This window comes from Aptenodytes forsteri, unplaced genomic scaffold (genome assembly GCF_000699145.1).
Source record: "Aptenodytes forsteri isolate BGI_AS27 unplaced genomic scaffold, ASM69914v1 Scaffold137, whole genome shotgun sequence".
NCBI classification, from domain to species: domain Eukaryota; kingdom Metazoa; phylum Chordata; class Aves; order Sphenisciformes; family Spheniscidae; genus Aptenodytes; species Aptenodytes forsteri.
In genome coordinates this window covers 3,648,377-3,661,229 of record NW_008796221.1, presented here as the reverse complement: position 1 = coordinate 3,661,229, position 12,853 = coordinate 3,648,377, and the positions used below count along the sequence as shown (strand labels likewise).

At 38.1% G+C, this 12,853-nt stretch overlaps 1 protein-coding gene across 1 annotated transcript in view; it reads right to left on the bottom strand.

Annotated features, from left to right (window-relative positions):
* Positions 1 to 12,853, bottom strand: part of COG5 (component of oligomeric golgi complex 5) — a 194,212-nt gene that overhangs the window by 57,174 nt on the left and 124,185 nt on the right. The window contains exons 7-9 of the mRNA XM_019474575.1: positions 10,434 to 10,599; positions 9,202 to 9,314; positions 9,030 to 9,107 (exon numbers count right to left, since the gene is read on the bottom strand). Coding sequence (XP_019330120.1) covers positions 9,030 to 9,107; positions 9,202 to 9,314; positions 10,434 to 10,599 — 357 coding nt within the window. The remainder of the gene's footprint in view (positions 1 to 9,029; positions 9,108 to 9,201; positions 9,315 to 10,433; positions 10,600 to 12,853) is intronic.

The following is a 12,853-nucleotide window of genomic DNA, read 5'->3' as shown; positions in this document are numbered from 1 at the left end:
AGCGAGCGGCTGTGTGGTACTCAGTTGCTGACTGAGGTTAAACCACAACAAGCATATAATAGAATGCTATTTCCTCTTTTCATGCAATATGTTCTTTCTTCAGCAAAAGAACCTTAACTGTAATTGATGGTACCTAAAACTCAGGACAGGTAAGATCCAGGTTGACATACACATATTTTCCCCATCATGGAATACAACTGAATTAAATCAATGAAGATTAATTGCAAGCAACTGTAGGACTATAATGGCAAAACAGGATTTTCCCCCAAAAGCAGATCCATTTAACTCAGCATTTTTGAATTGATGGTACTATCTGTTTGCAGCTTTATTTTGATCTCACAGCAGAGAAAATCTGCACATAAATCATACTTTGCACCACTACAAAATAGTTGGGAGGTTAAGATCAGCCACAGAACTTGCTATTTTTTCATAAAAATCTGCTGTGAAAATGCTCCTATGCCTAAACTACACTTACACAAACTAATAATCTACCAACCCAAACTGGGAATTAAAAATATTGTCACTGCTGTTCCTGTGCCCAGTGACCACTTTATTCCCCAGAACTAATACTGGAGCCCTCAGCATAAGAAAGACATGGACCTGTTGGAGCGGGTCCAGAAGAGGGCCATGAAAATGATCAGAGGGATGGAACACCTCTCCTGTGAAGAAAGGCTGAGAGAGTTGGGGTTGTTCAGCCTGGAGACGAGAAGGCTCCAGAGAGACCTTATTGCAGCCTTCCAGTACTTAAAGGGGGCTTATAAAAAAGATGGGGACAAACTTTTTAGCAGGGCCTGTTGCAACAGGACAAGGGGGAATGGCTTTAAACTAAAGGGGGGTAGATTTAGACTAGGTATAAGGAAGAAATTTTTTAGGCTGAGGGTGGTGAAACACTGGCACAGGTTGCCCAGCGAGGTGGTGGATGCCCCATCCCTGGAAACATTCAAGGTCAGGTTGGACGGGGCTCTGAGCAACCTGATCTAGTTGAAGATGTCCCTGCCCACGGCAGGGGGGTTGGACTAGATGACCTTTAAAGGCCCCTTCCAACCCAAACTATTCTATAATTCTATGAATACAGCTGAGCAGGCGCTCAAACGATTTAGTAGCCCCTATGCAACTCCTTGGGCAGTGCAAGAGAGCTTAGATCTGTCTTCCTCTTGTCAATTCTTTGCTTTCAGAAACAAACTGAACAACTGCCCAGTAACATAAATTAGGGCAACCCTCTGCCGTCCTGACCTGCTGGACAGCTGGCCAGAACCAGGGCAATAGAAAGATGCTTTTGAAAGACATATGGACTATAAGCAATTAGCTACTTTTGAAAATGTTATTCCTAGGGAATCCACCTGCATCTATGTAGAGTAAAATAGAAAACCACAACAATCAGATTCCAGCCTGGCCCATCCACTATAATTTTACCCTTTTTCATACTGTTTAAAAATTCAGTACTCAGTCACACATACCATTCACATAGGAATTACTTGCTCATGGAAATTATACACATAAATCAGACAAAATATGTCCGGCAGGCTAGACCACAAATGGCAATGAATTTTCTCAGCAGTAGGGCTCACTTTATTGTGTACATGAACTGGACAAAGATCATCAGTGTAAGCCATAATTCAACAAAGTTTACCCTTATTAGAATAATAGATGCAGGCAGTCTGTTTGACTTCCATGGTTCAACCTGGTGTCCACCAAGACGCCCAGGTCCTTTTCTGCCAAGCTGTTTTCCAGCTGGGTGGCCCCCAACATGTACTGGTGCCTGGGGTTGTTCCTCCCCAGGTGCAGGACTTTGCACTTCTCCTTGTTGAATTTCATGAGGTTCCTGTCAGCCCACTTCTCCATTTCTGTCCCTCTGGATGGCAGCACGACCCTCTGGAGCATCAGCCGCTCCTCCCAGTTTTGTGTCATCAGCAAACTTGCTGAGGGTACACTCTGCCCCATCATCCAGATCATTAATGAAGGTGTTAAACAGGACTGGACCCCGTATTGACCCCTGGGGTACACCACTAGTTACTGGCCCCCAGCTAGACTGTGCACCACTGATCACCACCCTCTGGGCCTGGCCATTCATGAGCAACCCTGTGTTCATAAAAAGCTGAGTTTCAGAACTTCAAAAAGAGGACTGTTATAGCACACAGTGCAACCGAGACTGCAGATTCAACCATCTTCTATGCAACGACTGGTGGTAAGGAGGGGATTCAGATCAGTATTCTGTTATTGGTATGGAATGAACAGGGGAAAAAAAACATTTATACTTGCATATTAAAAATTCTTTTTTTCAGTAGTCTTTGTATCTTTAGTGCATTGTATTATAGCATGTATGCAGACTTGTTAATAGTGTGAAGTGACATTATTACTCTAGCTGTATAGATTTGAAATTTAGATTAATGTTGCCTGTTTGCAGGATTACAAGATTATCTTTGGTAGAGAAAACTACAGGCTGATGGAACCCAGGTGCTAAACCCCTTCCCACTTATGCATATGAAAGTGACTTGATTTCACAGTTCAAGAAGTATAACCCATTTTCACTAATAGCTACTAGTAAGTTAATAAACCACTGAACAATAGTGGGCTGAATACCAATACCATAAGAGCAAAGATACCTGATGATCTGTATTCACTGTTACTCTACAATAATATTAATGCTGCAGCCTGGAAAACTGATTTAAAGTCTCTTCAAACATAAAAACAGAACAGCTTACCTCATTTTTAAAAAACATACCAAACTACTAATTAACTTTGCTATTACTGAAATGAAATCTCTTGAGCTCTGTTCTTAATATAACTATTTAGTATCTGACATTAAATCTAAATTCAAGGAACGAGAATGGAAGTAACCCCCTTATTCAGTATTAGACAAGAATGCAAGAAGATGCTGAAGACATATATTTATTTTTACAAATATCTCTATTTCCTCCACACTGTAGGTTTAGAACTTAATGAGTATAATTTCGCGTCTGTGAATTATCATATTTGTGTGTGTCTAAAATAGCTATTCTAACATTCAAATAACAAATCTGACCCACTGATTCTAAACTGGCTCCCACTTCATGACATCCCCTTCCAACTTATTTTTCCCTGTAGAAATTTTGATACTTTGAGTAGAATGTGAAAAACATCTTTATTGTGAAGCCTCTTTGAAATGTAAAACAATATAGTGAATATTACCATGCAGCTAGTTGCTGCAGGCTCCTGAAATCAGGCTTTGCATACTAATACATACAGTATTTTCTATCTGTAATCAAAGGCTCCGCCATAAAGAAATATGGGACTTGCGAATGTTGCTCTAAAAACAGAAGACATTTAAAGGACAGCCTAAATATTTTTTCCACCAATAAAGCAAGAATGCAAATGATTTAACGATTTTGTATGGCAAGATCTTATGGGACAGAAATAAGGAAATCTATTTGCACTATTTCTATAGCAACGTAACTGCCAAATGTTAGACTGTGAACAAAAAGCCATCATCCTCAGTGGTGCAATTAATCAGTAAAGAAACAGACAAATTCCGAGTGCGTTTTCAATAAACCTTTCCTATCTTCTCAAAGTAGTTGAGATTAAATTTCTTAAAAGAACAGCGCATTTAAATTTCTAATGTTGTCTACATTATACATTGCAGATGAACAGATGTCAATAAATGACACCATGATTTTAAAAATTACCTTGATTTTTTTGTTTTGCTGCAGGGCATAGAATTTCATTACACTGAGTTTATACCCAAGGTGTAATAGTTTCTAGACTTCCAGCAGTAGTGCAACATTTTAAAAAGGTCTCTCTGTGCAGCTGACAAAAGAAACAAAACCTGTTTTTTTTAAAAATAGAACCTTCTTAACTAGAAAATAAAGTTAAGACTCTGCATTTTCCCTATTAGAATATTAGAATTCTTAAGTGATTCCTCAGAAAAACTAATTTGTAAGGAACAAAAATACTTAGGTCTTAAACAATGTCCTATATCTTCAAAACTACTTAAAACATTAATTAATCCTCCCATATTCCTGCAAGATATGCATCAACTGGAAGTAAATGAACTTCGTGTTTCCAAAAGCCAGTAACTACCCAAGGGACCTGACAGCTTTCTTCTATCCAGAGAACTGATTTAGTATGTACAGCAGCAATTCGAACTACGCTTTCACCTTGACTACTACATATCCCATCCAAGGGAGAAAGGGTGGTTCGTTACCACGTCCACTCAGCCTGTAGCTGTTCAGGTAAGACTGACAAGAACGATGATAACAGGTGGCACTTATGGTAAATGCATTTCTTTTCGAATAGCAAGCTGACTGAAAAACAATTGACTTAATAATTTTCAGTCATCACCGAACTGCAATTTGCACAAAACCCACCAAACCAGAAGTGAAAAAGAACAAAGGTCATTATAACCTACTAACTCACGCAACCTCCACACCATCCCCTTTATTTACGGCTGCACATTTCTGTCAGAGAAACGGCATTAAAGTTCTAGAGAAAACACAGCGTCATTAGAAAACCAGTGCACAGGCTCTGACCCTCCCATTTGAATTAGAACCAAATTACTTTTAGCATGGCTGTCTGGACACACTGATCCATCCAAAACTAGAATCAGGACCTTTAACTCTGGTAAGACCTTTTTGTTTTTTTAAGAGAGGCCTCAAAAATCTTGCAACCGAATTCAGCAGGACAATTTGTAGGTTTGAAATAAAGAGCATCTTCAGTATTTTGGGGATCAAAAACCTACTCATTCACCTGTGTTCAGATCTCCACAAAGTACCTTGTTATTGCTTAAATAATAAACAGAAACCACAGTAGAAATGATATGCAAGTAATTCAATTCTGCTTCTGCAAAAGAATACTGGAAAATAAATCACATACTTGTAATAGGTGAAAACAAGATTATTTTCTGAACTCACATAAGGCAGTAATTAGATGATCTTTCAATTTTTTCCACTTGGGATTATTTTTTAATTGGGTCAACTGAATGTGAATATGTGATGTTAGACGTGAATAATTTCAAAGCAGCAACATTTTTTAACAAGTTTGGATGGGGAGGAGAAATAAGAAGGTGAACTGTAAGTACACTTTGGGCAATAAACATCTATATTTTCCCTTTATTTTCTTTATCTTATGTAATGATGAGGACATTTCCTTCTGTACCGTTAACACTTCATATTGCCAATGTTGACAACTCAACAAAATAGCCTGCTTACTCACCAAACGTTCATCAGGAGAGGCAATGATAAGAGCCCTCCACGAAGTACATAATAACACTCCCTACAACTCTCAGCTCACTTTTCTACCCAGAGGCTTACGTAAATGACAGGGTTTGCAGTGTGCCTTAGCTGCTAACAAGCAGGGCATCAGGAGATCAAAGGCGACCAAGGGCAGATCCGCCCTCTCACAGGGAGTACTCTTCTGCCCAGCGGAGAGACCCCAGCTCACCCTTTCTATTGACCACCCCAAAACCCTCCTACAAAATGATTTGCTGCTTTTAAGGCTGCTTCTCGCTTTGCAGAACTGTTCGCTGATGCCTATGTAGGAGTGAAGGACCCAAAATAGATGAGGATCAGAGATCATTTTCAACTCTTTTGCAAGGGGCTTAGAGGGATTCTTATCTCTAATTAGGAAGGTGGCTGTCACAGAAAGATATGTTCTGCTGCAACTTACACTGAAGTCAATTGTAGTTTAGGTATTACAACAGCTGAGGCAGGATTAGTCACTACACATTGAAAGAGAGAAGCAATAAAGCAGAATAAACTGGAGTAACCTATTAGCTCTCTGAAGGTGAATTATGCAGTTGAAAGAAGTGATAGAAATAACCAGTCATTAGGTGAACAAAAATATCAATTTTACATTATTTAAATCTTATTTGTAATTTTAATTTTTACCCTCAACATTATGAAAACAATAACCCTACCTTTTAAAAAATGTATACAATTAAATCTCTATTTGTTTTCCCCAAAACTAGAAATCAGAACTTAATGAATTCTGAGTTCTTTCAGCCTTTTTTCTCAACTAAAATCTAGTCATTAAAGGCCTTTTTTCTTAGATAAAACCACAAAAATGTCCATTCAGTCTTAAAAGAAATTTATTTCTCCTTTAAATATCTTGTAGATCTTTTTTGGAAATTAAATCTGTAATTTTAATATTTACAGATTAATAATAAATCTATAGTTCATTACTAGTATGAAATGTAACAGTTTTTACAATGTACTACGAGTGCATGATTTCTTTTCAAAATTGCATTCATTTCATACCGTGGCAAAGGAAAAATACCAAAATCTAGATTTGCAAAGGGAAGGAGTGGAAAAAAGTGCAGTGTAAATTTAACCTCCAGATTCTTCCAGGATACTCATGTAAGCCTGGGTATGTCACTTAACTCTTGGCCACATCTAATGGTGGAAAAATTTGGAACTGAATTCTGTAAGAGAAACCATAGTGTAGAAAAGATGCGAGTGTTGTCATTGCCCTCCTGCTGAACCCCAGTATTTATAAATTTACAAGTTCTGTGCCTCAGAATTTTTGTTTTGTTTCCTTTTTTTTTTAAACAGAGTTTTTGTGAATCCTTTAATTAATTAGTTAGTGTTTTTAAAACTACATTTTTGGATACAACATGATACAACACTACTAAATATTATTATGGTAACAGGTAATTAGAAGGCCGGAAAGCACATGTTTGAGATCATAATACAAAATTAGAAAAAATGCAGGCTGTGCTATCTGTGAAGAGAAAGACACAAAAAATCCCCAATGGAAAAAAAGAGAATGTTTAAAAAAAAAAAAAAAAGGCAAGTAGCTTCCTTGCTATTAAAGGACTTGTGCTTTAAAAAGGCTGGGTCTCCTCCTCTCTTATGCTTCCTAGGATGATACTTGGACTGCAGTAATCAAAACAAGGAAGCAGATGGACAGGCAAAGTGGTACTGCAGCTGCTGCAGAAGATGACTATAATAATAATGTTGACATCAGTAACAGTAATTAGTGCACAGACTGTAGAGTGGATGATTCGTTTTCCTATCTTCTGGCGTGGGCATGCTGCCCTAGCGAATGGGTATAATGTTAGTACCTTTAGTTTGTTTTGTTCATTTGCTCAGTTTATTAATGAAATTGAATACAATAAAGAAAATCCAACTCTTCTCCCTCTCCAGAACACTAGCTGAGGAAAGCATGTTGTTTCAGTTTGGATTAATACGAGATGGAATCTTCATTAGTAAATGGCAAAATACCAATTTCTTACTTATATCTATTTTCAATGTACACAACAATGGCTGTACTCCCATACAGCCATCTGTACATACTCTCGAATTTCAGCAGCATGTAGTTCTTGTCTGGTTTTGACTAAACAACAGCTCTACTGTTTAGTGTGACTTCACCCATCTGCAGGCTGGTGCCGTACCTTTTTCAAGGGACACTAGAACAAATGGTGTAACTGTGAGAAGGGCCAAGAAAAACACTGGGCTACACTGAACCATCTCAGGTAAGAAGAAAGTAAAGCATCAGTGCTATCAGCAGTACCGTGTCATGCTGAGAGTGTTCTGGTAGCAGCAGACAAGGATGTACCACTACTCCTTAGCTGCCTCACTGACAATGACAACTGTCCAGCTTGGTGTTATACTACACCGAAACACATGTTGAAGAGCAAACTAATTGGAAGAGTGATAACTGTGGAGAAACAAATAGGTGGATTTTATTTGGGAAATACAATTTGTCACTTAGATGCAATCCTGCAGTATGAAGTCAAAGGGAAGGAAGGGTAATCATGCTTAGCATATGACAACCAAAAGCCTTTATTTTATTTTCTAATGAGTTTTTCATTACTCTGCATCTAGCTTCTATTAAGATTCATTTTCCCTGTTCATTTATTCTCCAAGATGATAAAAGATTTCCTTTGGCTTCCCTCTATTATCATCCTTGACAACTGGAAAAACTCCTACCCCCTTTTCAAGTGCTGTTCTACAAAAGGGAAGAGTGAAAGTGAGAAGCACAGGCTCAGGGTGGGAGCCACTCATGGACACTGAAAGCTCATTTATCTACACTCCCTTTCCATCCAAACCCTTCCTGAGCCTTCCAGAGTTCTTTCTGTCTCTAGGTTTCTATGTTTCTCCTTAAACATGCTGATCTACTGAAGGGCTCCACCCTTCAGCAATAGATATTTTTTGCAAGATCAAACTTTTTAATGAAGAAAATACGCTAAAAGTTTATAAACTTTTTGAGGTGTTTTGTATTTGCTTTTTTTTTTTTTACAACACAGAAAGAGAAACTTGAAGCGTCTCATAGAGAGGTGATGTTCTGTGCAAGGGCTTTTGGAGATGGGCTTAACAGACAGATAAACTTAAATGCTGTATTTAACCTTCATTATTTGCTTTCACTGTTGAGAGGACCACATTTGCATATGAAGAGTTTCCCCGACATATTTCAAAAATTAAATTCATGTGAATTAAAAATCCAGCCATAACTTGGAAAAGGAGATGTCTGCATAAACACATCTTTTGTTTTTGTTTCTTCTCGTCTACTAAGGTAGATGAGATAGCTTCAGTAATTCTGTTCCTAACACTGAAGGAGACCATTAATCAAATTATTCCAAATATGAATAGAAAACAATGCAAATGAATGGAAAAGAATAGGTATTCAAAAAACAGCCATGATTATTTTTCAAGGAAGAAATTGCAAGAAGTAGAGAAACAGATGGCTGAAAGTGTTAGATGAAGACACATATTCCTATGCAAACTAACAGACTTAATTAATTACTCAAATCACATGGTATTTTATAGAATGACATTAATGATCAGTAATAAAAACTGACAGTGGTGCCTGGTGCCTTGTCAGCTCTGTTTAAAGAAAACAGAAGAAATTATTATAAAAAGAACATGTTTATACCCTACAGATGTAACTCACAGACCATAAATACAGCTTTCAATGTTAGTTTGACTTTGAACACTTTCCCATTAATTTAATTACAGAGTTTTTACGGAACTGTAAAATTGTAAACAACAGCATTCCCTCATCACATTTTCCTTAACAGAATTACTAAAACATATTCAGCTAAATCAAAACTTTACCTTAACTATTTCCTCTATGAAGCAGACATGTGACACAGGATCTCTTTTCTTTGTCAATACTTTCTGCAAATGCTGCACCTGTAAGAAAGAATTTATTGAGAGGAAAAGTGACATCTAATATCTTATATGCAAAATTGCATGACTAGACAAACACGAATTAGCTGCTGAGTACCTGTCCGCAAGCAGCACAGATCTGATCCATGAGTTTCTCCATGTTTGTCCAGAGGGCTGCTCGAAAAGCTGCTGTGTTCCCAGGTGTTGGCATAGCAGCTCTACCAGGGCCACCTAAATGGTTTTTAAAAACACACAGCAGCACATTTCAGCTTTCACATGTAAAAATTAAAATATTAGAGATATAGATCTCTATGCACTCTGACATAAGATTTTTTTTAAAAAAGTCAAAGCAGCCTAAAATAGCTTCAAAACAGAGCTTTGTGAATGGCCTCAGTTGTCTCAATTGAGAAGTCAACTAAACTCTGAAGTTCAGCGGGGATACTTCAATGTTCGTCACTGTTACCTGCTTTACCAATTCAGACCTCCACAGAAACACCAACGTAATGCCAATGAGCACTGTTGCAGGATGTAATAGCAAAGTGAAATGGCAGAGACAGTAGCTCTGAAAAATACAGGTATTACCAGCTCAGAACTTAAATGCATAGGCAAACTGCTAAAAAAAGTGATATTCCAGCTGAAGGGCATGCAGCTAAAAAAAGTGATATTCCAGCTGAAGGGCACGCAGATTCTAAACCATCACTTTCCTTGAGAGGGGCTGCATTTCTTTATTATGCTAGTGATTATGGGTTTGGACCCCCAAATTGTTGCAAAAGTTTTTTTCTAAAAGTTTTAAATGTTCATATTGCCAAAGTTCAAATTTGCCTGCCCACCCAATTCCTCACTATCTTTGGTATCTGAGCTAACACGTGGGAACTAAATGTTTAATAGTGCAACATTTCTTCATATTAAATATACTGCTTTGAAATTATTTCCATCTGACAAAAGCATCACAATATAGTTTCAGGCTTGTTCCATTGCTTGCAAATAATTTCTACCCGTGATCCTCCCACCAACAAAGAAAGCAGAATTTGGATTCATCTTGCCATGACAAACTGCTAAGAAAATGCAGCAAAGTTGCAAACTAATGGGGACAATTTTCTGCACAAGTCAGGAAAAAGAGGGGGGATGGGGAATAAAGGAAAACTTCTGAGCCCAATAACAACAGACAGACCCAATTTGGCTTTGTATTAGATAATTTCTGAGACATGCCTACTCCCATCCTCTACTGGTTAAAGCAAGCAGGGAAACGTTCCTGCACAGGCTTGGACATGAAAGTTTCTTCCATTTGACAACATACTGTACTTCTGTCAAAAAAACCAGTTATCATTCTCTGTAAAACAAGTATCATACCTCTTGTAACAGTTTGCGATGGTTGGGTCAATACTTTGATATCCAAAGCATTTTTTATGTTCTCCTCCAGGACTGTGCAGTATCCATCCACCACATTAGCAATGGTATCCTTCAAAGTCCCAAGGTTATGGAAAACCTGAAGAGCAGTTCCCACTTGAGTAGGATTCTAGAGAAAGAAGATTTTCAAAAATAATTATTATCTTTAACTGTACTATAGGGTTTTTTTATCCATGATGAGGCATCATTTTACCAGACAAGTTCATCTTTAAGTTCAGTCTGCTAATTCATTTCATTTAACATTAAATAACTGGCAACCTTACTGCATAACAGAGAACAGAGGGTAAAGGAGAGGACTGATTTCCTTTGATTGCTTAGCAATGCTTTGCTTAGCTTCCTTTGGTGCTATCCTCTGAATAAGAAGAACGGAAAAAAAGGAACTGGAAGCACTGCTGGCAATATCTAACCTGGGGTGGGTTACCAGTGATTGATACAACAATTTCGAGGTTAGTTACAGTACAGCTATATTCAGCTATGGTGTAGCTAGTAATACTGTTTTAACACGCAGTATCTGTTACAGTACTGTCATTTAAGTGCCAAACAGTTAATTAAATGTGATACAGGCTTAAAAAAAAATACTAACCAAGGACAAGCAGAGGCAAGCAGGTCAAGCCCCTACTACTGGCTACAGATTTTACGCTTGTATTTCTACATTTCTATTTCTAACGCTGACAATAATTTCATCTTCCTCCCAGCAGAATTAAGAGTGCAAAGCAACACAATGATCATTTCCAACACCTGCAAAAAAAAAAAAGCTCAAGTGTCTCTGTATTGTTCAGAGTTTTTCCGAAATACAGGAGAGTGAAAACTATCCAAAAACTATTCAGGTCTGTTGTTTAAGAGACCTTTGATTAAGATTAAATCTGATGATAATTCCACTGAGCAACACTAAACACTGGCATGGGTGCTATTTAGCAAGAGAAAAGCCTCAAATTATTGCCTTTGGAAACTAAGCACTGTCATCCATACACTGAATACTGCTTTTTTATTTAGCATTCACAGGCAATTAATGGAGGGGGCGATCAGTTGATCATACACACATTAGAGATGCAGTCTTTTGTCATTTTTCCTAGTGACTTCTGCCAGCACTAAAGAACATGGTCTGGTGAAACCCTGGCACCCAGACTGGACAGAAGCATCTGAGATCACAGACGCGTCCCACTAGAAACCCCACTTTTGACTCTCCTCTGGCAGTGAGACCTTATACCATTGCACTCTTCCTGCTGGTGGCTGCAGCAGCAGTAGCCACTAACATGAAAAGGGTCTACTGCAAGACCAATGCAACTCTGCTTCATCTTTCCCTGGTCACAGTTTTCTTAGCCAGACAGTCTTGAGTCAAAGAAAGTGAGTGTGCTCGTCTGCCTCTCAGGTGTGGGGAACTTGCACTGTTACCACAGCAGTAAAGCTACGATGCAGCTGCTGTGCTGAGGATCCACTTGCTGGTACATCCATCAACTGCAACAAGTTTTCTGATCCATTGATGAACAGTGCATTCTCCTCAAACCTAATGCTTCAGAGGTCACGGAACTCTCATAACTACACATTCATGTCAGTCTTTCTAGGGTTTCTGCAAAGATCAGAACCATAGTTGAAGCAAAAAAGACAGATCCTATCTCCTTCCCCAACTCCAATGAGGTGTTTCCAGGTTTAGTGGAAAGCGAAGGAATATTAGGCATGTATTATGGTTTGAAGTCCTTATACTAACTGTACCAGTTTCTTTTTCCAAACAGTGTGGGAGTTAATGAACATTCCCAGCATAGTACTATGGGTCTGGGGCTTGTAGGTTTAGTTTTTTGACAACTAGGTATGCTGTAAAATTTCTAAGCATCCTGTGGGTGTGCTTGCGGAGGTGGGAAAGTAAGCCATAAAGACTGGAAGATTAATGGGATGTCAGAAAATGAAGAGTAGTATAATGCAAGGAGGGAATCTGGGGACAGAATGAACAAGAGAAAGAAAATATAAATGGGAAGAAAAGAATGAAAAGAAGCTGGAAGTTAGAAAGAAAATGAAACTGAAAGGAAGGAAAGCAAAGATAGAAAAGACTCACCTCATTTACAAGTCTTTCCTGTTGAAATTGTTCTATTTCTTATAGAATACTTACACAATTATAAAATCAGGCAGCAAGTCAGTAATACAAAATCAATACCTTAGTAAAGAGCACTCAACCAGGTTTCAGTCAGACTCTAGTAAGTGTTTATATATTAATTAACAAAAAAATAGAACAGCATCAAAAGGTGAACAGGGCACTATCCAGCCTTGAATAACTGATGGTCAGATACTTACTTTCCTGACAAATAGGCAGTATGGGCACAAACAATTTCAGGCAAAAGATGAATCTTGGAGCTCCCACATCATAGTTCAGC